Consider the following 27,592-nt stretch of genomic DNA (forward strand, 5'->3'; position numbering starts at 1 on the left):
TAAATTGAATTGAATTTAAATTGAAACTTTATTTTTACCCCGCCCTTTTTCCAAACTGGAACTCAGGGCGGCTTACAAATAAAACTACATGTAGTTAAAAACATTGAAAAACATACAATTAAAATACAATTAAACTATGCACAACCTTAAAACCGTAAAGGCACTTAAAAATCTAAAAACAATTTAAAATAATACAGATAATAATATAAAACAATAAAACAAGCCTTGTAAAGCCCAATCCTAAACACCTTCTATTCCAAAAGCCTGTCGGAATAAAAAAGTCTTTACTTGCTGACGGAAGGATGGCAAGGAGGGGGCCATTCGTGCCTCCCTAGGAAGGGAGTTCCAGAACCTAGGAGCAGCCACCAAGAAGGCCGTATCTCGCGTCCCCACCAATTGCACTTGATCATGAATTATGTTATTAGATCTCCTGCACTCTTTTAATAGTGTAACTGCACTCATGGGGAAAAGCCCCAATTCAGATCTGGCCTGCAGACCTGGGGGTGGGGTTTTAAATCATTTCCCCCCCTCCCGGTTTTCAGATCTGAACCACCACCTCCCCAGCTACTATTTATCCCTTATAGCAAAACATACATGTGACCGATGTGCTACATGCCAAAACATGCTTTCTAGGTTGAAGGAAAACATGTTTACAATATATTATTTCATAGGGTCTTTGGACCACAGAGGGATATTTGATTCCGTACACCCCTCCATGAGAAACAAGCTCATTGGTTTTCTTCTATCAGTCATTGAAGCATATGGTATGCATGATCAGAAGCAAAGTAGGTGAGAGAGCTGGTGCAGGTCCCAGAACATACTTCATCACAGGAGGGACTCCATGTTATTTAATCTACCACTTGTCACGTTTCCAGACTGACAGAGCATGTCACCAGGGCTCAGATCCAGGGCCCGCTTTAATTGCCAAGCCTCAACCTTGAAATAGGACACATCACGAGGAAAAGAGCGCCTCTGAGCATATATAGAGTGCACGCCCCTAATGATGTTAGACAACCACATGCAAAAAGGGAACAGGAATTCCAGGCCGATAACCTTTCCAGGAATTACATATAGCAGTTTTTTTATTGTTGCCGTTCCACTCCCTTTCATTTTAACCTATCTCGACAGAAGGCTGCCTCCAGCCCCTGCACTCCCTTCCTCGGGCAACGTTGAGGAAGTCATTCCCCCCGCCCTGTGAGGCATTTACTGGACGCCTCCCTCACAAGTACTCCCACTGCCTACCCGGACGAGAGTGAGGTGCGTGTCCGCCCATTCCGAGAGGCGAGAGATGTAATTCGTCGGCCCTCCTCCGCGCTGCTCCGCCATAGCCCTTCAGTCGCTGGGGCCTGCCCTTTCCTTTCTTCGCACTTTCGTCTGCACCAGGTCGCAGTGCCGCTTACTGGAAGCTTGGCGGAGCTACGCTATCACAAGGGACAAAAACCTCAGTCGACGCAGAAAATGGAAATGGACTGCCTTCAAGTCGATCCCGACTTATGGCGACCCTATGAATTGCGTTTTCATTCAGAGGTGGTTTTACCATTGCCTTCCTCTGAGGCTGAGAGGCAGTGACTGGCCCAAGGTCACCCAGTGAGCTTCATGACTGTGTGGGGATTTGAACCGGTCGTAGTCCAACACTCTAACCACTACACTACACAGAAAAGGGGCCAGCATTTCTTTCCCTTTCCCCTTCTCCTTTATGCTTTGCCATAACACAGCTTGGAACAGAATCCTAACCATGTCTACACAGAAGTAAATTCTACTGAACTCAATGGGGCAAACTCTCAGGTAAGTGAGCTGCAATCCTATACCTGTTAACCTAGAAGTAAGCCTCATTGAACTCACTTCTCAGTACATACAACATGGTTAGGATTTCAGGTGAAGGGTGTGGTGGGAGCGCTGGTTCCTTTCTTCTGGGGATGGGGAATCTGTGGCCCTCCAGAGGTTGTTAACGCCATATAGGAAGCAATAAAAATACTCGAGAATAGGACTGTTTCCACCGCTAGCAGTGGAAGAGCTGCGTTATATGCAAGAGCTAAGTGGCTTTAAATCACATTTGCTGTTAAAATACATTTTCATGACATAGTTTTATTCTTATTTACTTAACAAAATGGATATGCCACATGATTGTACATAACTTCTAAGTGTTTACAAAAAAAAGATTTTTAATGAAAGTTTGTAAGTGCCTTTTTGCATGGTAAAAGCACCCTTTTGTATTCATTCCAGCAACATTCTACTTGTAAAACATATGTGTCACCACTGACTGGCCACTTCCATGTGTGGGATCTACATGCAATGACTCTGAGACAAGGAACTCTGCATATGCTGAGATGTCATAGAATCACAGATTTTTAAAAACTTAGGTTTCACAGTGCAGACCTTTCACTTTTAAACCGTTTTAATAATATTTCACTTTAATTAATTAGTTATAACTAATTTTGTTTGCTTTCTTTTATATTTTAATGTTGTATATTTTTTAAAAAAACTTTTTTGTGTGTAAGCCACCTAAAGAATTCCTGTTATGGAGCAGCTACATAGTAAAAGGAAAAAAAAAGATCCCAGACCTAGGCCCTACAATCTTGACTTCAGCAAAATCTTTGTGACAAAGTGCCCCATCATACTCTGATTAGCAAGTGAACTGGATGGAACAACTATCAGGTGGATCCACAGTTGGCTACAGAATCGTACTCAAAGACTGCTTGTCAATGGTTCATTCTCAAACTGGGGGAGGTAACAAGTGGGGTACTGCAGGGCTCGGTCCTGGGCCCAGTGCTCTTCAACATTTTTATTAATGACTTGGATGAGGAGGTGCAGGGAATGCTTATCAAATTTGCAGATGATACAAAATTGCGAGGGATAACTAATGCCTTGGAAGACACCAAGAAAACTCAAAGTGATTTTGAAAGGCTGGGCTGAAAACAACAGAATGACATTTAACAGGAATAAGTGCAAAGTTCTACACCTAGGAAAAATAAACCAAATGCACAGTTATAAGATGGGGATACTTGGCTCAGCAATACTACATGCAAGAAGGATCTTGGGATTGTTGTTGATCACAAGCTGAATATGAGCCAACAGTGTGATGGGGCTGCAAAAGGCAAATGCTGGACACTGCACTTTAAGAAGGATGCAGACAAACTGGAATGGGTCCAGAGGAGGGCAACAAGGATGATCAGGGGACTGGAAACAAAGCCCTATGAGGAGAGACTGAAAGAACTGGGCAGGTTTAGCCTTGAGAAGACTGAGGGGAGACATGATAGCCCTCCTCACGTACTTGAAAGGTTGTTACACACAGAAGAGCTAGGATCTCTTCTTGATAATCCCAGAGTGCAGGACATGGAATAATGGGGTCAAGTTACAGGAAGCCAGATTTCAGCTGAACATCCGGAAAAACTTTGTTAAGAGTGATACGACTGTGGAACCAATTACTTAGGGAGGTGGTGGGCAACACTGGAGGCATTCAAGAGGCAGCTGCACAGCCACCTGTTGGGTATGCTTTAATTTGGATTCCTGCATGAAGCAGCAGGTTGGACTCAATGGCCTTATAGACTCCTCCCAGTTCTACTATTTTATGATTAGGAATAAATATTAGACAATCTTTGAAGCATTATCTACAATCCCATTTGGGCTGCCAGAGTTTGACCTAAACACTACCATCAGAGAAACATTACAAGATTTCCCAAAATAATAGTTTTCAATAAGTTCTGCATTTGAATGTACAAGCTACTTTGGAGAAATTATTGCAATAAGTGGGTTTTTTTTTTACCTGAGGACACATTCACCCTTAGCTAACTTCAGAGGACTGTATGCCAGTGGTGGGTGTGGTCACCCCACATACTTTCACACACAGGCTTAGAGCCCCCCCTGTGCACAGTTATTTATCCAGTTATCAATCTGATAATCATGAAGTGGGGGCTAGCATCTCCATCCAGTGCTAGGCTCTACCCATCCCTATGCTATTTCTACTTTACATGTGTTTTCCTTTTGCTACCAGGGCCACCAAAATTTGCTGGGTGTGTGTGTGGTTCAGCTAGGTTCCCGAATTGGAGGAACATCCATCCTTGATATACGCATTGCAATCACGTAAACAATGGATGCAAAACCCAAGCTCAATGGTAGGCACAGTCACTGCATACAGAAAGCCCCAAGTTCAATCTCTGGTCTGGGATCTCTGGTCAAAAAGGACCACTTAGAGGTATTATTAAATAGCCCTACTTGAGACCTTGGAGATTCACAGCTAGTCAGACTATACAGGGCTAGATAGACCAGTGGTCTGACCCAATATAAGAAAGTTTCCATGTTCCTAAAACATCTTACATGGCTGACACCTTTCACATTAAAACATTGCCTTTCAGGACCGTTCCCACAAGAGCCAGCTCAAACCCCGAGATCAACTTCAGAGGCCCTTCTTTCTGTGCCACCACATTCATCCAAGTGTCTCAAAGTAGAGCCTTGTAAGTAATGGCGCCTATCTTTGAAAGTCCCTCCCCAGAGGTGCTTGCCTGGTACTGACTTCTATTATCTTCTCAGCATGCTAGAGAAACCTTTTACTTGCCCATGCAAGCATTGCTGTTTGTTTTATCACATATGGGTTTTTGAAGGGGTTTTAAGTGCTACTGTCATATTGTTTAATGCAATAATCATTTTAAGTTGTTGGATTTAATTGTCAACTGCTCTTACAGTCCTTTCGGCCTTCATCTTTGTTGCCTCTAGACACCGACATGTACTGCCTTCGTCAATTCCGACTTATGGTGACCCTATGAATAGGGTTTTTTCATGAGGCTGAGAGGCAGTGACTGGCCCAAGGTCACCCAGTGAGCTTCATGGCTATGTGGGGATTCGAACCCTGGTCTCCCAGGTCATAGTCCAACACCTTAACCACTACACCATTGTGTTGGAAGTGCAATGTTTGCAAAAGAGTGGTGGGAGAGAAGATGCAGCACAATATAGCAGTGCCACAGTAATTACAGTATTATCGGTATGAAATGCCAGCAATGAACATGTTTCCAAAGCAATGTTCTCAACAGGGTTCCTCTTTCCCAGTTATGCTGATCAATACAGAAACAAACAAACAAACTTGGAATGTTGCTTTACTGATACAAAAGAGAGAGCTTCCAAGACTTAGTAATGGAGATGGTTCCATAAACTTAGCACTTTCAACATGAAAGTATGAGACTGCACAGGTTTATCAAGTAACAGGATCTAAATATTTTTTTTTAAAAAAAACCTCAAACATGAGGACAAAAACCAGCAAACACTTTTGGTAAAATAGAGAAATTAAACATGCTTGTTCCATTTTAGAGGTTAGCCATTTTTAATTGTCAATGCGTCGGCTGTTTCATTCTGATCTTAAATATTATTAACAGCCACTTTAAAAGGAAACCTTTTTTCCTCTAAAATAGCAGTGGCCCAATTTACAGCACATTATAAAGAAAAAACCAGTCGAGAAATATTCCAACATATACATTATGCCTGTTTTCACTCCCTATTACAGTCAAAGTAATTAATTTCTAGAGATTGTGGCCATCAGTTAAACGTTTATCACTTTAATCAGTTTTTAAGAGGTCCATTTGAGCACTATTGTAATGTCTTTCCTCAACAAGTATGTACACCTTGGAAAATCCTATGTAGTTTACTTTGATTGTGTATCGTTTGTCTCAAGCAACTAGTTTTAGGTTTCTTAAAAAGAAAGCAATAATATATTACACAATACATCTAAAGTCATGTCTGATGAAACTTTGAAGATATAAAAGAGTTCATAGAACCTAAGATGATCCAGGAACAAGAAAAGAATATTCTTAAAACCATGAAATGTATAGCTAATGGAAAACTCAGAAAAAATAGCTAAGCTTTGTCAATCTAACAAGGACAACTGAAGAGAGCATCACAGAGTGCAATCAGAGCTCAAGTGGTAGTTATCAAATAATACTCTTATCACAACTCAGCATGCTTCCCCTCTTCTTGACAATTTCTCCCTTTGCATAATGTGATTATTGCTATAAGAAACATTGTCTTGTGAACCTTACTACAAGTAAGATTATGTGTTCCACTTTTCATGAAGTAATTGCACTTGATTGCCTGAATGCTCAGAACTGCTATCAGGGAATCTCTCATCCTGAAAATAGGAAACAATTATATGCCAAGGTTATCACATGTTATCATTTATTCCAATTAAGGAAAAGTCACTTTAATCAAATCTCACTGAAATTCTATCAAACCTTTCCCCAATTTATATCATTTATATTTTGCACATGACATGGTATCAACTAGCATAATCAATTTACATTTCACAAAATGTATATAACCTTCAATAACTATAGTTCTCATTTTGTTCTTACAGGTAGTATCAGTTCGGATAATATCTTAAAAGTGAAAAGACTGGTGCTTCAGTTCATGAACTCCTTAGCCACTAGCAGTCCCAAACACTCTGCTATTTCAGCTGTAAGGACACCTCAGGATATGTTTTTAAATCCATAGGAATACATCTACAAAATCACATCAGTGAAGAGTGTCCAGTAATTGAGTATAAGGCGTTTTAATACAAACATGTTTGAGTGGAAAGGGCCTCCCTTAATAAATTCTCAGTATATGTGTATAAAGCCTTAGGAATATAACATCCAGTAAGGATAACTTCACTAATCTCTCAGTGGTATATAGTTGAAACATATTCTAGTACTGAAAAAGGACCAAATCAATTACATATACACATTTCAAAACTCCCTTTGATAATTTTTTTTTGGGGGGGGAGGGGAGTAGTATTTGAGAAACACAAGTTCCCTGGAGTGCAACTGCACTAGTTGCATGGTTCTTTGGATCCTAGCCATTATTATTATTAAGATTTGTTTCCAAATCTTGGTTTCTAATGAACCTTTAATTCACCTTTTTGTTCGGCTTTGCTATCAATTCTAGGTTTTAGTTCAATTAACCATTCACAGAATTTATAGCATCTCTACAGCAGCAGACATTTATTTAAATGTATAATTTTTATTTTCTTGGCACCCTGTATAAGTAATACAGAACTGGAAAATATAAAAAGGCTAACTAGATAATTTATTGTGCATGTTCTGCAACCCAGACACCTTTTTCTAGACATTTCCCTTCCAAACTCTGCCTGGAGACAGTTAATGAGCATTCTTTATTAATAGGTTTTCATTTATGCTGCGGTAAAACAAAAATAAATGGAACTATACTAAATACATGTTCTAGCCACTAAATGTCCTGTATGGTATGCATGTAGTACTCAAGCTAGCATTATTTATTTCTTCTACCTAGCCAATGAGGACAGATCAAATTTAAGACAAACAAAATCAGGTTATTGTAAACAATGAATGCTTTTAAAAAAAAAAAATTGTGAGAGCGATATAGATTTTTCATTCAAGTAAACAGGTCTGATTATTCATCTGAACTATATTACAAGATGTAGATACTAAACTATCAGTATGTTAGAACAACATGCCAACTAGTGTATCTCAAACTCTATGGGGGTTACCAACTGACCCTAAATCGCAGCTGGCCTGTTATCATGCCTTCAACATCAGCCTGATCTACAGCAATTTGATAAGCTTTATCATGTAGTACTGTCTGCAAATCAAGCTGCTTTTAAAGGCACAGGAGGGACAAATAAAGTTGGCATCTCAAGTCCAAATGAAGTTAGTGGAGTTCAACCAACACCATACACACAACAGCCTGCAGTCTCAACATCTACTACCTACCTGTAGAACATACCAAACAACTGGCCACAGTGAAGCAATAAACAACCTAACTTACCTGCCTAAATAACAAACTAAGTAGTTTCTGGAATTCATCTAGTTTAGGTCCACAAATTCAATCAGAGCATTGCCGTTTTAACTTGTTTATGAATATCAGTGATATGGTGCAACCTTAAAATCCTATTTAGAGCAGTCCTGGAATTTTTCTATTACTGTAAAAATTTACTGCTGAGGATATAGATTTAAGGTTGCAGCCATCCCTAAAATAAATCAGTTAAATAACAATACTCTAAAATAAATCCAGGTACTTGTCCTAAAGGTGTTGGTGGTTTAGGTTATACACTGCTTAACTGTGACCCACCTTATTCTTCAAAAGGAGAGGACTATAGATCAAAGGAAGGCGAAGAATATTTTTTTACCTCGGCTGATAAGGTCAAAATTCTTTCCAATCCTGTGATCCTATCTGCATTTACCTGGAATCAAGTCCCACTAATTTCAGTGGCACTTATGTAAGTGTGCTTAAGATCTGTGTTAGCTTCTTTTTCAAACAGACTTAACATTTATTTACACTCTGAAAAGTGGTTTAAAAGAAAAACAGTACACGTAAATCACAGATTCACTTGGAATCAAGAATATCCATTTCAGAAAAAACTGACCTCTTGAAATAACCAGTAAAACTGAGACAGCATCAAGAGTATGACACTAGCCTGTCATACCTTTTGAAGGTATTTTAATATGAAAGATGTACCAAATACAACCAGCATACTATAATAGGGCCCCCTTTTTAGTTGATACATCATGTACATCTTAAAGGCACTAAAGAGAAGAATCCCTCTTAATGATAATTGTAACAATGCTTTACCAGTTAATAGATTCCTAGCATCAGCTGGGAATGATTGAATGACTCTCTTGTATTAGAATGATATGAATGTTCTAAAACATGAGAAGTACTGACAATTTATCACTATCTTACACAACTTCTTTTCAAAAGGCACTGCATCTTTTGCGTAGTCCCTTGAGTTCCAATGTCACACACACACAAAAAGTATGATCAATTCTTGAGAAACCACGTATTTCCTTCTTCACATAAACTGAACTCACTGACCTTATACGTGCTCCTAATCTTTTGGAAGCCTTTTCTCCAGTACTGGTCAATATGCCTGCCGCCTTTCTACCAGTTGTGTCAATTTTAAGTACCTAGTGAGCCATTCCCCCTCACACTAATGCTGCAGTGAAGAAACTTTTATTTGGAAATCAAAGTGCCTTGGAAGTCAAGTGTGCACACTGGGGAAAAAAACACTAAACTTTCACCATTATAAAAATACTCCTCTTCTAAATCTTTAAAGCTTATAGAAGCCAGGAAAACACTCCTGAGAGAATCTGTTGCTATGCATTGTTTTCTCCCATAAAGTTTAGTTACGGTCAGCAATATAAAGCAATTCAAAGAGGGAGGGGAGGAATGTACCATATTGTTTGTTTTCTCTGTAGCTTCTTTTACTATGTACATTCAATGCATATATTTAAATCAAAAAGTTATCATTTCATGAAAGTTTTGTTTAGCACTGTTAAACAAATCAATCAGAAGAAAAAAGGCAGATACTGCAAGTTAGCAGAACAGCTATGTAGTTTTAAAGTGCTGTTTTGAGTATGACTTACTTATTTTAACCTTAAAAGGTAATTTTGCCAGGGGTGTGTATGCTTTTATCACTGATCCATATACTACTTTCCTGGCTTGATTTTTGTAAAGTCATTTGGCATGTATAAACTGGCCATCTTTTCTACACAGATGCATTGTTCTCTTGTGTACTCATTATGGGATAAGACCATAACAACTTTTGCTAGTTTTTTTTATTAACTGGTTCTTCTGCATTTCCATGAAGATGCTCTCTCATCCTGCAGCTTTTTGAATTTGGGTCCAAGAAAGAGCCACCAAACAAATCCCAAAGTCATGCATATTACGGATTCCACGTAATAACCATCCAGGGTAATAATACAAGATCCACCTTCTTTTGTGCAAAGCTGCAACAGAGAATGGGGAAGGAGGTGAAAGATGTTATATAGATGTACATATTAACAGAGTAAGTTAAAAAGAACTGATGAAGCATTATAGATGAACACAGTGCTTTTGACATAAAGTATACTGGGTGTTATCCAGCTAAGTCATATTCAGAGTAAGCCCACTGAAATCAATGGATGTTGCGTAAGTTTATTTATTTCAGTGGCCTACTCCAAGTATGTTTAACCTTTGGTATCACCCAGTTTTCCTATTATTACAGAGCCAGGTTTCCATTTCTTTGAACTGCTTCACACCAAACGGCCCACAAGAGACTTGTAGAGAACACTGAAAAGTGATTGGGCCAGTGGAGGGAGAAAACGGAGTAGCATAGCTGCCTTAAGCTTCATAATGCCCCCTCAGTAATGCCTAGTGAAAGAAAAGGAGAATCAAAGCATGTAGATTGCAGCCAGAGCAGAAGATAACCTTCTCTCTGTATTCGGGAAAAGCTCTACAACCTTGCTTTCATTCTACTATATGGCTAGAATTACAGTGTTCAAATCCAATAAGCTGGACTAAGCAAAGCAAAGGTCCTGCATAGCAAGGGTAGTATTGTTATGGGAGGTTTAATAACTGCTGGAAAGACAAGGGGCTTAAGCAGGATGTGCAAATCATTTTAACTGTGGATGCAATTTAATATAAACTTTGATAATATGTAAAAATAAAAGCCACTCCTACTATGCCTTTTCAAGTTTTTGAAACAGAAATAAAAAAATCAATGTAGCAAGTCAGTGTCACTATACGGAGACTAGTATTAGAACGAAAGCCTTTCCTGTACTAAACTTACTTCTGCAGCAGCTGTAGTCCCGCAGTTGTGTCCTTGAGCTCCAACACACTCCTTTGCTGTAAGTGGATCCACAAGCCAAAGAGCTAATGTTGCAGGCCAGTTTCCTCCCAAATTTGAGACTGTGTTAAGTAGTGTCATGTATGTTCCTCCAATGAGTGGGTCGCTAACTTTGGCATTGAAAGCCATGATAGCAACATACATGCTATACAGTGTAACCTGGGGAAAGACAAAGGAACACAAGGAGAATCAGGCAAGAAAACAGCTTCAAGTAGTAACTGTTACTTTACTGAAATGTCTAATTATGTAGTTATGTTTATGAAATTTACTTTTAAACATTGTGTGGCTCCCTTTTAACATGAAATATAGCCAAAATGTGCCAGCTATTGAGAGCTGCTGAGGGCTTAGAAGGAAGTCTAAAAGCTACAGATTCCCATTTTTACATTCCTTATAGGGAGCAACAAACAAAAGCAGCTGTTCTGCATCCATCTTATTAGGGAAGACATGCACCTAGACATAGCATAGATCACACAAAAACAGCAAGACTGCATCTAAATCCCTTCTTCCCCTACCTAACACTTTAGAAAACACTTGAAGTGGGATCATGTCACTGTGTGGATCCCCTTCCCCACTCAGCACCAGTCCATAATGTGGACCAGTAATAGGTAGATATGACTATTTATGTTTCATATCATGATTGGAAACTAGATGCATGATTGCTATTTTTGATTGCAACTCTATGATCCATGCCATGTCTTGTTCCACTCTAGCGATACCCAATAAGAGCAGAATCACATGTTGAGTAGGGACACCTGTTTCCCCGCCTCATTTCCTGATGAATTGCGACAGTTTTAATATCTGCCCCAGGAAGGGGTGAAGGGTGGGAATGAGCTGTCTAAGTAGGTAAGGTTTAGGCAAAAGTGATTTTTGGACAGTGATTATTCCAATGAGAATCCACCAGGATAATAAGGTCCTCTCCGGGAAGGGGGGATGGTTAGCAATGTTTGTGAGAGGAAAGACCTCAGTGAGAAAATGTGAGACAGACAGCAGTATAGAATATGAAGAGGAGTGGTAAGACGCCTCAAGCAAAGAGGGTCCTTAGTAGAAGGTGAGCCTCCCTATCTATTTTGCACCACTGGAAAAGAACATCTGGTGAATGAGTCAGGAGCAGTTTTGCTTGAAAGCAGGCTCAAGGGATATAGAGGTTGCAGAAAACAAATACATTACGGTAGAGGACTGGGGGAAGATGACACACTTATACAGGGAAAGATTGTTCACTCTGGGGGAAAGCTACAGTGTGAATGTACTCCCCCCGAATTATCCTGCACTAACTCTGGAAATGCAGATAGTGGAAGATGATCTTACTATCACAGAATCGTAGAATGACAGTATAGTAGAGTTGGGACTAAAAGGCCATCAAGTCTAACCCCCTGCTCAATACAGGAATCCAACTTAAAGCATACTTGACAGGTGACTGTCCAGCTGCCTCTTGAAAGCCTCCAATATTGGAGAGCCCACAACCTCCCTAGGTAATTGGTTCCATTGTTGTGCCCCTCTAACAGTTAGGAAGTTTTTCCTGATGCTCATTCGAAATGTGGCTTCCTGTAACTTGAGCCCATTATTTCGTGTCCTGCACTCTGGGACGATTGAGATATCCCATCCTTCCTTCCAGAGGATCCCAGGGCAACATGAAGGGATACTGATCTTTAGAGCTAGTTTGCTTCTGTAAAGGTATCTGCTGCCCAATAGTCCTAATTTTGAATGTGTATCGCTACTCTTGGGAGTCTAGAAGTAGACTGGCCATTCTGTTGGTCCATCATCTATCACACTGGGTAAAACTAGCCTTCATCTTGGACTTGGTGTCAAGGCCATCTAACAGTTTAACTCTTATATAGACTCATTTACGACTTACAGTGCAATCCTATAGATATCTACTCAACCTACCACTGAAGGGGCTTGCTCCCAGTTGATATATAATGCAGTCTTGTCTTCAGATACCTCAAACACACACACTTCAAAGTAAAAGCATATTATTTATGCATTTCTTAGAGCATTCCGAAGCAATCCATTTAGTTACTATTTTGACAATCTGTGTAACATTCAGAAATCCAAGACACACAATTATATGAATGACTGGCAGTGTTGTAGTACATATAACACAATATGTGCAAATAGTTTGGAAGTTGTTGCATGTTCTTGGTAATCCTAATGATGTCTTGCTGCACTTATGCCATACTTTTTCTTGTATGGTGTATAAAATGTAAAACCTTGAAAATAAGTTCTAAAAAGAATGCATGCTTTCAAAAGCAAACACTCAAACAGTATTTACAAAAATGAATTCCTTTTGCTGTATTTCTTTGCTTAACTATGTTATGGATAATCCAACTATTAAAATAAGACAAGTATTAACAGGGAATGGGTGAGAATTTCATTTTGTCCACATTTTAAAGCAAAGTGATCTAATTCACAGTTCTCAGACATATGAGGATCAAAAGGCAGTTAGACTGCACTTTTGAATTTCATGATAAAATCTCAGTTCAAAAATGTGTATTTTAGAGGAGGAATGCCCATTGTAAAATAAGGTGCATACAGATAGAAAAGTTCACATGAAAATGTGAATATAAAATGCATAGTTTAGAGGAAAATGCATACGACTTAAATGTGAAATTTTCATTTTTTTTAATGTGCAGAAAGCAAGATGGGTTATATTTAAGATTAAACTCATTCAAAATTGACATAGAACAGAAAGGAGCTGATCCATCCTTCCCTAGAATTAAAAGCAACAATAAAGACTTGTAAAGAGTAGACAAGTGTATTTTAGGAATTTGCATATACCTGAAGTGGTAACAAAGCCCAAGCACAATACATTGGTCACATATTACAAAAGAGAGAGAGGCTGTTAAAAAAAGTAAAGCCTTCACCTACACAGAAGACTCTACTCATAATAGAAAAAAATATAGCAACTTGTTACCTGATGCAAAGCATAACTCAGCAACAGTATAATATAGTAATAGATAGGAAATCCTCCTTCATATTTTACTTTGGGAGTCCACCAAACCAAGAGAGCAAATTCCAATCCAAACAGTAACCTGTAGAGAAAAGATAAGGGAAAACATCTTGAGGAACTGAACACCTTCATCCTCCCTGCATTATATCAATAGAAACTAGTAAGACAACTCAAGATTTTTGACAAGATGTAGTTCTGGGGTGCAGTGGGGCGGGCAGAGATTATGATCCACTGGTGATTCACTGGGCAATTTCTGGTGGGCTACTAGCTGGTTGTGAAGAAGGCGGACCCTGGGTTGATTCAGTAAAGCACCTTAAATAAGGCCTGCTTTGCATGTCATGGCAACCCTGAACACGGCTTATCATGACTACACAAACATGCTGGCTCTCAGAGAGGGGTTTGCGCCCAATTTGCTCCTCCATGTTGTCCAAACCCTGGATCGTGGTTAAGGCCTCTTCCAGTTACAGATCATGGTAAAGGAGGAGAGACCTTAGCCACAATCCCAGGTTCTGACAATATGCTAGGCCAAACCTTGGTTTAACTGCTGTCCTGTGCTAACCTACAAAGCCCAGGGAGGCACAAAGCAAATGTGTGATCTCAAGAGCCAGCACATTCACGCTAAGCCATGGTTGACTTAGTGTGACTTGCAAACATAGCCATAAAAGTGTATTTCGAGGATCTCTTAATTATTTAAGCCTTAACTAGAAAGAGATCACATGCATCTTCCTTTGTAAGTTTAACACACGAGTAGATTACAGGAATTCTCGGCGAGGTAGACCACATTAATACTGAATTCAGACCACCTGATACCAAGATACTGAACCCAGGGGTAGCCAACGTAATGCTGTCCAGATGTTGTGGACTCCAACTCCCATCAGCCCAAGCCAGCATGGTCAATGAAGAGTGATGGGAGTTGTAGTCCAAAACATCAGGAGAGCACCACGTTGGCTACTCCTAACCTATTGTTTCCCATCCATAAAGGCTGGAAGAAAGTAATTGGTCCACCAAACTGATTCTGTGGTTTTTATGGACCTGACAAAAACAGCCCTAACAGACCAAATTACTCCCAGCATAGGTAGTACCATTAACTAAAAGGAGAAGGGGCTCATCTAATGAAAGTGTGGAAAATAAAACATTTGTTCCATTTGAAGGAGAATTTTAATGAAGCGCAGTTCTTGTATGGTGCTACCTCACTTCAAAGGGATTTCAAGCCAACAACCACTGTAAAGCTTACCAAATAAAATCCTGACATGCACATCTCATTGCTTTTAATGGTTATAAAATTATAGTTCCAAATTAACATATTAATGTATATTAACAGGTTTAACTATCAAGAGGTTTTACCTAAATGGCATAGCTTTGTAAAATGTGTTCAGGGGCTGTGGACCTGCTGTGTATTTGCTGATAATCAGAGGCAATATGATCTGCAGTGGAACCATTGGAACAGCAAGTAGAGCCAAGTGTTCTTTAGGTACTCCTTCTTCTACCAGTTTGAGGCCTGTAACTGCATCTGCTGCCGAAAATCCAATCTGCAACATAAAATTGTTTTACACTCTCTCACACATTCCCCGCCACCATCACAACAAGCCAGTAGGCCCTTGGATTTTCTGCTGTACCGCATAGCAACTCATTTAAGGTCTGCCATGCCTGGACTATCTAGAACCTGAATCCAGATCCAAGCTCCCAACACCATGGCCAAGACTAGCAAGTAAATGTTTAAAAAACAGATGAGGGAGAGGGAACCTGTGGCCCTCCAGATGTTGCTGAACTACAACTTAAGTCATCCCTGACCATTGGCCATGCTGGCTGACAGGGCTGGCCCCAGAGATGCCGGGGCCCTTGGGCAGAAGCCAGCCCCAGCACTCCCCTTCGGCGATTCGCGGCAGGATTGCTGCCGCAGATCGCACGGCAAAAACTTCAGAGCCCTCGCCATTCCCTTGCTTAACCTACCTTTCTCAGCTGTTTTGCAGTTGCATGCGCAGCACTGCCCTTAACCAAGATGGTGGCCGATGATTCCCTAAGGGGCTGAAGCCTCTGTCACCATCTTGGCTCATGGCAGGGATGCGCGTGCGTAGCACAATCCTGCCATGAATCGCGGAAGGGGAGCGGAGGGGCCCTTTGGGCCCCTGTAGCCCCAGAGGCCCTCGGTCAGGGCCCCAGCTGGCTGCTCTTTGGAACTGACCCTGCTGGCTGAGGTTGATGGGAGTTGTTATCCCATGACTCCACAGGTTCCCAGCTCCTACCACTGGATTAGGCAAATTAAATCTTGCCTCTCTGCCGATAGAACTGATTGCTGTCAGACATTATGCAAAACCATCATTTGTTTTTTCACCTGAGCCTATGTCAGTTCATAAAACATGTTTAGTGAGGGGCAATCAAGCCAGGATATCAAACCATGATTTGAGATTGCTTTGCAAATTATAGTTCATGCTAACTGTAATTTGCCATTATATTCACAAGCCACTGACAAACCACCAGTTATTACTGTTGCTGTCTCAAGAGGCTGTTGCATGATGGAGATGGGAGTGAATTTGTGAAGCTGAGTGCTGAACAGATGAAAACACACAAGCAGTTCTAAACCATGGTATGTCTTTTATATGTTTGGAAGCTCAGACTATGGTGGGCCTGTTAGCTATGGCCAGAGTGTTTCAGGGGGGAATCTTAACCTACTTAACCTGAACAGGCAGCAAGCCACAAGGCTACCCTATCCTATGAGCCACAGTGGCTCTTATCCAAAGAAGCACTGATCATCATGTTAAAATATTTCCCCAAAATACAATTTGAATTAGTCTCTTGTATTCAGATACCAATTTCCTGAACAAACAAAACCATTCCAAATTTGTGACAGGAAGCAACACTTTTGATAACCATATCAGGGTAGATTTTATTTATTTATTATTTTATTTATAGATATGGGAGGCTATACAGAAATGATTCTTGGATCAATAATCTTCTAATGCTATCAAGGCTGCATAAACATGGCCCAAGTAACAATCCAAAGATTGAGTGCTTATGTTTAACAAATAGGACCTGTAATAAAATACTGTGGTGTGGACTATTCCTGTTCAGCTAACTAGCCATACTCTTCTGGGATATTTAATTGGGTTTCCCCCAAACAGGCCAACACTTTCCTTTTACAGCAAAAATAAAGCCACTAAGAAACAACTCTGCTGCCATTCAGTTGTTGAGCTTGTTATCCAAACAAACTCGTTCAACAACTGTTTATTGTACAACTGCCTGGCAGAGATGGTTTGGTAGCACATTGTTTATGCAGTCTTGCAGATTACAAAGCAAACAAAAAGTAAAACAAAAAAACCCAGGAAAAATATAAAGGAGTGGTAACTACCACAACATTCCCATTGTTGCCAGTTGACAAAGAGGATACCATACAAGACGGCTGCCTTGCCTGCTGTGCTGTTCACAGCGGCCTGGTCTGAACCATTGTACCTCATCTTAATAAGACATGCATAAGCATTTTGCCCATGAGCTCTGTTGCTGTGCCACCCCTTCCCTCCTTGGCACACTGTACTATGCCAGGATACCAACTACTGAACAATTAAATCTGATCCAGAAAAAACTATGGTTACTGGCTTCAGAACAAGCAAACCAACTTCAAACCATGGTAACCATAGCTTTTTCTTGTTTCAGATGTAACAAGAAAGTATTGTTAATTGAAGATTTCTAGGATCCATTGTGGCACACCATGAAGGAAGGAGGCATGGTGCTGTAGGCAAAAGCCTCGTTTATATGGCTGCTTATTAAAGCTAAGATATGATTCTTCAAATGCACCCAGCAGGGTGCTAATGACAATGGCTCTTGTCCTCCCCTACAGACTGCATGCTATAGACTCTCCGTCAGAGCAAGAGCAGCTCTATGGAGACAGAGCACAGGGCTCTCTCTTTCTCCTTCCCATGTCAGAGAGCGGTGTAGGAAAATAAGAAAAGGAACAGGACAGCTAGCATTACAGAGCTAACTGATGTTCTCTGTTAGGAAAAGGGAGAGAAAACACAACCAGAGAGTGAAAACTTGCCGTCACTTGAAAAGGCAAGAATCCAATAGGAAACGACTTAACCACTGAGAAATGCAGCCTTGTTGGCATTTCTATTACTCTGTTGAGTCTTGGCTCTCCCTGAAGGAGCAGGGAGGGGAGAGGCATGAGTTTCAGGTGCCTCAGCTGCCAGAAGATGCGGAAGACCAAGGAGTTATTGAGTCTGCTCGGGGCCTTGGGGGGAGCAGTGAACTTGAACTCCAGCCAATTCCCACGGGTAGCGCGAGCTCTGTAGAGGAGAGTGTGCCGCCCCAGTTGTTTCCGAGGGCCCGTCAGGGGACGCCCCAGAAGTTGTACCAGCTCCTCCCTTGCCATGCAGTTCCCAGGACACTTCCAGCATGACGCCACCTCCTGATCTTGAGCCTGCAGCCCAAGAGCAGGTGTCTTCCGACGAGCCGTTGGAAACACGCCCCCCCTCGCCCTGTGCCCGCCGCCATGAGAAACGGACAGGGCAGAGACAGGACATAAGAACATAAGAAGAGCCTGCTGGATCAGGCCAGTGGCCCATCTAGTCCAGCATCCTGTTCTCACAGTGGCCATAATCAAGACAAGTCTAATGGAACCTTAACAAATACTTGAGGTAAAACTAAAGAATTAAGGTTGATATAGTTATGGGGGAAGCCCGCAAGCAGGACCCAAGTGTAAGAACACTCTCCCCTCCTGAGGCTTCCGGCAACTGGTTTTCAGAAGCATGCTGCCTCTGACTAGGGTGGCAGAGCACAGCCATCACGGCTCAGAGGCAGCATGCTTCTGAAAACCAGTTGCCGCAAGCCTTAGGAGGGGAGAGGCTCAGGAGGACTTACGAAGGAGTCAGAGATTACGATCGAAAACGTTCCCTACATAAGCTGGCCTCTCAAAGAGGGGAGTCGCTGAGTCAACTTCCTTCATGCGCCGCAGAGCATGTCTAGAGTGTAGTTAGGGGTTTCTAGTGAGTAAGGCAGGTTTCTATATGAAGCACAATGTCCTAGATGTATCCATTACTCTAATAAAGCAAGATTTAATTGCACCCGCGTCTCCGTCTCGTGGTTCCAGCTCTGGACGGGACATACTCAAAGCTACAAAATATACCCCAAAATGCAACTGTAGCTCACAGCATGCTTAGATTTGATCCAAGTTTGCTTTAAGCCACACACAAGAAGCTGCCTTATAGCCAGCTAGCCCAATATTGTCAGCTCTGAAAGGCAGCAACTCTCCAGGGTCTGAGTCTCAAGTTTTTCCTATGACCTGATCCTTTTTTAACTGGAAATGTCAGGGACTGAACCAGGGACCTTTTGCACACAAAGTACATGCTTTATGACCAAGCCATAGTTCTTCCCCCATGGTTCCCTATCAAAACAATAGTGTTCATTAACTGATATAGATAAACTACAAAAATTATGTATACTTCAGACTTCTATGTTAGAAACAAGGCTATGACATTCTTCTGTGAACATACATGAGGGGGAAGCAAGATCATGCCTATTTGCATCTATTGGCCTCAGCCATACATACTCCCAGTGTAATGTCAGAGAGAGAGAGAGAGAGAGAGGGAGGGAGGGAGAGAGGGAGAGAGAGAGAGAGAGTCCATCTGTGCACAGGTTCTATTTGTCCACTCGTGAAATCTTTGAATAATCAGGGGGCATCTATTTTGCATGTAGAGGCTACACACACACAGTTACAGAGCTACACACTTGCTCTTCCAGACATTACCTCAAATGCATTTAAGGGGCCAGGATCAGGGAGTATGATCCTATGGCTGCTTTGTGCACCAGGTAATGTCTAAAAAGGGCGTCCAACCTATTCTTCCCACAGAACTGCATACCTGAGATGACACACACATTGCTTTGTACTTTCTCAGCTACAATGACATTTCATGGTTGAGAAGTGGAGCATGTGTGCTTGCTCTGCAACCTATCAATTGCAAAACTCATTATAAAAGTTCACTAATAAACATTTAACTTCCAGAGTTGTGCAATGACAACAGCTCCCTGCACAGTAACAGTAATCTAGGTACAATTACACCAGTGACATCCTGCACCAATCCATTACTCGAACACAACATTGCAGGTTATGACATGTACAGACAGAGCAATTCTTTAACTTTATTTCCTGGCACAGCGGCTTATACGACTAGCATATAAATCCATTAGTAATAGTAACTTGTAAAAATTGGACATATTCCCAGCTGGTAATCACAAAGCATGTACTCACTTTTGCTGTTAAAATCAGGGCACAGAATGTAAGGACTGCTGGCATTTTGACTATTGAGAAGAGCAGCTTGTATGTATCCATGATGCCTTTTGTTTCATCTTTTGATGGGGTTCTTTCCTTATTTTCTTTTTTCAAGAGTGCAACCAAGGTGGTAGTTATCAAGAAAACAGCACCCCAGAAAAACAGGAAATCTGAACAGGAACAAAACACCTTTTCGATTATAATGACTTTTTGCTAAAAACATACTATTTAATGCCAACATTGGGACAAGCATTTTCATAAAAGCACCCATCTCTAGCAAACTGTTTAGTCTAGGCTATAAACCACAATCCATTTATGCGAAATTAGCTTTTACATAAATAGGGAACTATACACAAGCAAGCAGTTTCTGTACTGCAGCCTTAATCTTTACCAAAAGAAATACTGTCAAATTAATTTCTATTGAAATATATTTGGAGACCACAGTGAAAAAGTAAATTAAATAAGGGAGAATCAAAATTTTAAGAATTCATTTAAGCAAAGACTCATAACTCCAATCCCAGGAACCCAAATTATTGAACAAGCTGGAAGCATTATGATTAATTAAACATGCATGCAGAAAGCAAGATAAAACATTCTGAAATCATTGGGACCTCTGTTGCCTCTTTATTGTATCTGTTTGATTAAATAGTTGCCTATAATTCTCAACAGAATTATGTTGCTAGATTAGGATTTTATGGTGCAATAGCATCTTTGAGCCATACTGAGTCAAGCATTACAGTAGGTTTCAAGGATTCATCTATAACTTTCCATTCATTTCATACATAAAACTTTTTTCTGTCAGCAACCAGATTTCTCAGGAGAGAAACAGCATACAATATTTGTTTAATGCTTTCTAAAAATATTTATATTAATGCAGGTAGCAGGGTTCACTGAACTATTACATTAACCTTACATACATCATAAGCACAAAATTGCTTGTGCAAAAGGTCTCAAGATCAGTGAAGTTACTGTTTTATAACTTGGTCCACTGTGCAAAGCACCTACACACAATCTGGATAAGTTTGGATGCAAAAGGCCCTTATGCCAGTGCAATATCACAAATTCTGGTGTTGCAGGGATGCAGCAAAGCATAAAACAAGGATGCAAGCAAGGCTGTGTGATGGATAGAATGGTGAACTTTAATTACAGAGAGATAAGAGATGTAGAATGTTGAACTTGGATTAGAGAGTTCAAAGCAATGATTAGCCATGAGCTGGTGGGCCTGTCCTGGTCTCATCCTAACATAAACCTTGGTTGTTGCAAGCATAAAATTAGTATATTCCTAGAGATACAGTAAGGACAGAAAATAAATATTGTAAAATGCAATAAAAACAAATGTTCTACAATGGGCTAAGGAACATCTTTTCCCAACCCACTATTTAAAATAAATAAATAAATCCAAAACATGGGAAGTAATTCCGTGACACTTAAACATCTAGCTCATGTCTTGGTATTTTTTAGTTTGACCAAAAACAAAGAACAGCACTGTTCTTGTCTGATTTTTATCCAATATTTGAGTAGGATTTTCTTCACTAAGAAGGAAGATATTAAGTTACATACTGCTGAGATAACAGTGGAGTTCTGTTTGCTGTATTTATTTATTTGATTTAATTAACCCTCCCAGTTGGAGCCCAGGGCAGCAAACAAAAGCAGTAAAAACATTCTAAAACATCATAAAAACAGACTTTAAAATATATCACAACAACAAATCCTTAAAAACATATTAAAACAAAATGTCTTTAAAACATATGTTTTAAAAAACTTTAAAAACATCTTTTTTTAAAAAAAGCTTTAAAAACATATTAAAAAGCATATTTAATAGCACTTAACAGTAGCTGCAGAGTGGCAATAATGCAGAAGTGTCATAGGATCGATGTAAATGCATTGAAATTAGGCAGCTTTGGCAGAATTAAGGCAATGCTCAATGTTAGTATAATGTTGCTGCAGAAATATCCCACAATCTATTCACGTAAATACCTAGTTTGCAAAGACTAGAAATTCCTAAACCAGTAGGTTTATTCAGTAGGATTTGCATATCAGAAATGGTTAGGACTGTGCTGTTAAGAGTGCAAAGGTAGATACAGGCTTACATAATACTGCTGTTTTACAGTAATCAGCTGGGGATACAATTTATTATTAACTATCAACTCTGACATAAACCACTGGTAATTAGAAATATTACTAGTAGCTGTACCATAGAAATATATGTGAAAAATGATATGAAAATCTTTTTTTTTTTAAAGCCAACATCCTACATTCTGTTCCAACATGATCAAGAAACAGAATTCACAGGCAAGAGTGTACAAAAGCTGGCTTGGTTCTCAGTGACTCCCACCTCGGTAAAGGGAAAAAAACTGCTTCTAACTCCAGATAACAAGGGGAGAAGCCAGGTAAGCCCTCCATTTCCAGGTGGCCCAGCATGCATGCCTTTACTTTCCGTAAAAAAGTGAGTTTCCCACATAAGTGGATTCATTCCTCTGGCGAAATGTAAAGGTAAAGCACTGAACTTCTGGCTGTTTTGACAAGGTAAAAATCAGCCCACCACCTTTACACCAGTAGGCTGGCCACTACCAACAGGGACTTTATGGTGGCAGGAAAGTGGAAACGGGAAAGTGGTGCCTTTCATCCTATTTCTGAAGGGAGGTCAAAAATCGTCTGAAACTTGACAAATCTTTACATATTTTGCAGATAGTTTTATATCTATGATATATCTGATTATTTTGCTTTGTTTTGTTCATACGTATCTGAAGTATATCACCTCTCATTTTTATCAGTGTTAAACGCAGATGATACAGCGGCAGCATTTTCAATTAAGATAATCTGGACAAAATGAGTATGCAGAATTGCTATCTGGCATGGAGCAGCAGATGCCAAAAGAACTGTAAAAGAACTTTATATTCTCAGTAGATGTGCTAACATTTGTTGTTATATGCCTTCAAGTCGATTACGACATGGTGACCCTATGAATCGACAACCTCCAATAGCACCTGTTATAAACCACCCTGTTCAGATCTTGTAAATTCAGGTCTGTGGCTTCCCTTATGGAATCAATCCATCTCTTGTTTGGTGTTCCTCTTTTTCTATAGCAGCATGTTTTCTTTACACACTGGCTTTCCATCAAACAAACATATTAAGGTCAGACACCTACTAAATAAATGTGAACCCTCACAGTTGCGTAGATGATATGGCAATCCTGAAGACCAATACCACACATGTAATTCTTTCAGCCATTCTATAAGAGAGGTCTACCCAAAGTGTCCCATATTAGACTAAACCATTACCACACTACATGTAAAAAGTTTCCAACCTGAAGAGTACATAGAAGCATGAAAATGAGATACAGTATAAGGTACTCTTTGAGCTATCTATCATTATATCCCCCTCAACAAATGATACCTGAAAGTGTTACAATTCCTCTGGGTTGGGGATGAAACCGCAAATACTTGTTGCAGAAGGAAGCTGATTCAAGAGCCAAAAACAAGACATTTCCCAAGAAGTAGCCAGCTGTCTGGCCCACAGAGTTACAAGTGGAAGCATAGCCCACATTCTCCCGGGACAACATAGTCAATGCCCAGCCGTCTACAGCTATGTCCTGAGTGGCTGCCAGGAACTCAAACAAGAAGAAGGTCACTGTAAGGGCCACCACATCTGGGGTTTTGCCATCTTTTTCCCCAAGCAAGGAGTCCACCTGCACAGAAAGGTACATCATAAAAAGCCCTAAGATGTACTGAGTGGGCACAAGCCATGACTTGCGGCGGCCAAAGCTCCTGAAGTACACAGCATCCACCAAGGGGGCCCAAAGCAGCTTTAAACTGAAAGGCCAGAAGACAAAGCTGAAGAAAGCCTGGTCTGTGTAGCTAACATTTTTGCTTTGCAAGATGAGCGGAATGCTGCCCGCAAGCCCCAGAGGAATACCCTGCAGCACGTAGAGGAAGAGGAGCAGTAAGATACTGCCGAGCTCTGCTCGATAGCCTCGGGGAGTCCCAAGTGGTCTAACATCTGGCTCTTGAAAAAGTGCCACTCTGTCACCTGCTCCAACCGTCTCAGCGTGGCCATCTCCATAAAAGTCCAGAGGTGGAGACTCACTTTTCATCACATCCAGCGAGTTCTGGTAGCTGCCAGGCCGGCGTTGCCGACTGCTGTCTTTGCAGGAGATCGTTGGGGACATGTCACACACGCAGTCCAACGCCGCCGTCCTGGGAAAAGGGAGGGGATCCGTTCCCCACCAGCAAATCCTTTATAGCAGCCAAGTCGCTCCCAACAGCGCGGGGTAGTTCTGGAACAGCGGGAGGGTTGTCAGTTCGGCCCACTCTTCGCTCCTCTGTTTCCAGCCTAAGCGACTCCTCAGTGGCGAGTATGCTAAGCCGGCTCGAAGTCAGAGGTTTCCTCACACCCCCTAAAAGGACAGAGAAAACGAGAAGAGGAGAGAGGTGCAAATTCTCCACTTGTGGGCCACTCTTGCCTGTGCGAAGCGACGGGCCTCCTTCCGGATCTTCACTGGGAAAGAAAGCAGCGCTCCAAAGACGGGGTCGCTTCTTCCTCGTTGCAGCCACCGACACAAAACCTCCGTCGTCCCGGCCGGGTCTCGAAATCAATCAGAAATATACTCCCCCACCCCAGGCCACGACCCGGCACAGTCCAACCCGTAAAAGCTTCCTGAATGAAAACACAACCCGTCCCCGAAAGGTACCGCCAAAACAGCAAAAGGTCCTGGCAGCCGTGGGTCTATCCTATTGGCCGAACGGGAGTTACATCTCTTAGAAGCTATCCTATCAGAGATAAACAGAGAACGAGAGGGCGGAAAAGGAGGATAAAGGAAGAATAGAACGGCTCTTATTGGGCAAGGGATGACTGACTCAATGAAACGAGTTACACTTCCTGTTCTCGACTGAGTTTATTGGGGTTGTAGTTAGGTGCCCTCAAGTCGATTATGACTTATGGCGACCCTATGAATCAGCGATCTCCAGTAGCATCTGTTATAAACCATCCTGTTCAGATCTTATAAGTTCAGGTCTGTGGCTTCCTTTATGGAATCAATCCATCTCTTGTTTGGTCTTCCTCTTTTTCTACTCCCTTCTGTTTTTCCCAGCATTATGGTCTTTTCTAATGAATCATGCCTCCTCATTATGTGACCAAAGTATAATAACCTCAGTTTCATCATTTTAGCTTCTAGTGATAGTTCTGATTTAATTCGTTCTAACACCCAATTATTTGCCGGTCCATGGTATCTGCAAAGCTCTCCTCCAACGCCACATTTCAAACAAGTTGATTTTTCTCTTATCTGCTTTTTTTCACTATCCAGCTTTCGTATCCATAGAGATTGGGAATACCATGGTCTGAATGATCCTGACTTCGGTGTTCAGTGATACATCTTTGCATTTGAGGACCATTTCTAGTTCTCTCATAGCTGCCCTCCCCAGTCCTAGCCTTCCTCTAGTTTCTTGACTATTGTCTCCATTTTGGTTAATGACTGTGCCAAGGTATTGATAATCCTTGACAAGTTCAATGTCCTCATTGTCAAACTGTAAAGTTACATAAATCCTCTGTTGTCATTACTTTAGTCTTTTTGACGTTCAGCTGTAGTCCTGCTTTTATGCTTTCCTCTTCAACTTTCATCAGCATTCGTTTCAAATCATTACTATTTTCTGCTAGTAGAATGGTATCGTCTGCATATCTTAAATTATTGGGGAGACCAATGCAAAAGAATAGAACAGGGCATCCTAAGATTTGAGAGGGTAAAGGGGCTCCTGCTCCTGCTTTCAAGTGGGAACCGGAAGTGAAAGGCAGTACATTTAGCTATAGCTTGCAGCATTGCATTCTCCGTTGCTTGCTACAACCAAGAATCATGGGAATTGTAGTTTATTAAGATCGCTGAGAATGTGTACCTCTGTGAGGAGAAAACTACAATTCCCAGGATTTTTTGCGGGGAAGTAATCCGCTTTTACATGAATGGGGTGGATCTGCCCTCTTTTTTTCCAACCACCTTTGTTGCTGTGCGCTTTGCCACCCTATTCGTAATGGTGCTTGCAAGCACCTAACATAAATTCAATCAGTCTTCAGCTTCAGAGTAAGACTAAGGCTGCAATCCAGTATACACTTACTTGGGAGTAAGTCCCATGGACCCCAATGGAGCTTACTTCTGAGTAGATGTATTGAATTGCACTGTAAGACTTGAGTCTAAATGCAGATCCCAAGGCTTCAGGATCCTGGCTTTTAATAACCTCTTCCTCCTCTACCCCCATTTTGTGTGCTATCTTGTCTGATGAAGAGTTCTGGAGAACTCAAAAGCTTGCACATTTGTGTGCAGAAGGTCACAGATTCAATCTGCTGAATCTCAAGGTAGGGCTGGAAAAGACTTGATGCTTGAAGCCCTGAAGAGCAGTTGCCAGTCAGTGTAGGCAATACTGAGCTAGATGGACCAATGGTCTAATTCAGTATAACTATAAAGCAGCTTTGTGTTCCTATAACATTTTAGTTGGTACTAATAAAGGTATTGCCCAACTGTGGATTTCACCTTTTAGTTAATTTTTGCTTTCTGTTGAACATTCTCAGAACTGCAGGGAGGAAGTCCCAGTTCAGTTTAAACACCTTAATTGAAGGTTAATTCTACTTATTTTAGAGTTTACTTCCAAGGCAGTTACCATAAGAGTAGCTATGTCAATCTGTTGTAGTAAAAACAAAATTGTTGTACCTTAAAGATAATGATTTTTTAATGGCATAAACTTTTATGGACTGCATTGTTCATCTCATCAGAGAGGAAGCCAAAATGCAACTTCTAATTTGCATTACATCCACTGCACTGTACAGAGACAGGATGGCCAACTTTTTTTCTGGTAAAGCTCCAGTCCCATTAATTCAACAGGTAAGCCTTTTTCTTGTCATGCAAATATAATGAAGAGGGAAAACCTTACCTGCTAAATGTGTCAAGTGGTAAACCTGCCCAAAGAGAAATGTGGCAACCCTACATGGGATTGTTACACCAAAGCAAAGGAATAAGGTGACTAATCTTGCATAAATAGACATCTCAGGGCCTAACAGCCTTCGGCAGATGCCAAAACACCAGCACCCTGAGGGTCTGACTCAGTGTATGGCAGCTTCTCATGTTCCTATGTGTCATTCTCTCCTGATCCACCGTGGTGCAGCAGTAGCATGTTCTCCATGACTGGGCCTCCTTCAGAGCACTCCTCCTTGATGATAGCTCTTCCTTCTTCCCATCCAGACAGAAGGCAGGTGGTGTCCTCTCCCTCTGGGGAGTGGCTGCAGTGGTTGCTTTGTCACTGATTGTTCCTCTGCCTGTTGGCTATTGGACGTGCTTACTACGAGGGCATTTTCCCCAGGGTCACCTAAGTCCTGGAACCAGCCTGACTCTTACATAGACAGTACCCTTAAATGAATGAGTGAGTCCTGCTGTTCATAAATCGAAGAAGTGTGTTTATAGCTGGGCCATTAATATATATTAGACAACTCAAGAACATAAAGTTGTTTTAAAAATTCTACCTGCAGAAATAATTTGCTATTTTTCAGGGGTGAGCAGCTTTGGGTAGATACCAACGGCCCAGTACCCTGGTAAAGTTTATTATTAACCCCTGAGCCACCATGGTGCAATAGCCTCATCTGTGACCTGGCATTTCTGTCACTGGCAGCATGATTGGGCACCCCTCCTTGGCAGTGGCTGTTTCTCCTTCACATTCAGATAAAGGGCAGATGATGTCTTGGCCCTTTGGGTACTAGTCTAATATAGGACTGGTCCCATATTAATTTGAATTGTCTCACTACATTCAGT

At 41.1% G+C, this 27,592-nt stretch overlaps 2 protein-coding genes and 1 long non-coding RNA gene across 4 annotated transcripts in view; 1 reads left to right on the forward strand and 2 right to left on the reverse strand.

The window, feature by feature from the left end:
* Positions 1-1,552, reverse strand: part of C7H3orf33 (chromosome 7 C3orf33 homolog) — a 16,123-nt gene extending 14,571 nt beyond the window's left edge. Inside the window, exon 1 of one of the 2 annotated variants that reach the window (XM_061637116.1) lies at positions 822-1,235. Coding sequence is in view for 1 of the 2 variants with exons in the window: in XM_061637115.1 (XP_061493099.1) it covers positions 1,243-1,326 (84 nt within the window). In the remaining variant the exon portion in view is untranslated. The other variant, XM_061637115.1, reaches the window with a different exon arrangement.
* LOC133389450 (uncharacterized) lies at positions 1,122-25,390 on the forward strand. The gene is made up of 4 exons (XR_009764112.1): positions 1,122-1,785; positions 4,353-4,451; positions 22,053-22,199; positions 22,584-25,390. It is a non-coding gene; the product is annotated as an uncharacterized LOC133389450 (long non-coding RNA).
* On the reverse strand, positions 8,397-24,613 carry SLC33A1 (solute carrier family 33 member 1). Its single transcript, XM_061637114.1, has 6 exons — positions 23,206-24,613; positions 19,789-19,979; positions 14,895-15,079; positions 13,515-13,632; positions 10,547-10,762; positions 8,397-9,725 (listed from the first exon to the last, which is right to left on the reverse strand). The coding sequence occupies exons 1-6, from the start codon at positions 23,975-23,977 to the stop codon at positions 9,558-9,560; spliced, it is 1,650 nt and encodes a 549-aa protein (XP_061493098.1). The 5' UTR covers positions 23,978-24,613; the 3' UTR covers positions 8,397-9,557.
* Positions 25,391-27,592: the final 2,202 nt, after the last annotated feature.

The sequence above is a fragment of the Rhineura floridana genome, chromosome 7, assembly GCF_030035675.1.
Source record: "Rhineura floridana isolate rRhiFlo1 chromosome 7, rRhiFlo1.hap2, whole genome shotgun sequence".
NCBI lineage: Eukaryota > Metazoa > Chordata > Lepidosauria > Squamata > Rhineuridae > Rhineura > Rhineura floridana.

Coding starts and splice junctions, on each gene's coding strand:
- SLC33A1 (XM_061637114.1), bottom strand. CDS start 23,977: ATGTCCCCAACGATCTCCTGCAAAGACAGCAGTCGGCAACGCCGGCCT. Junction 19,980..23,205: donor AGGAATTGTAACACTTTCAG/GTATCATTTGTT, acceptor GTTCCTGTTCAG/ATTTCCTGTTTTTCTGGGGT. Junction 15,080..19,788: donor CCCTGATTTTAACAGCAAAA/GTGAGTACATGC, acceptor TTTATGTTGCAG/ATTGGATTTTCGGCAGCAGA.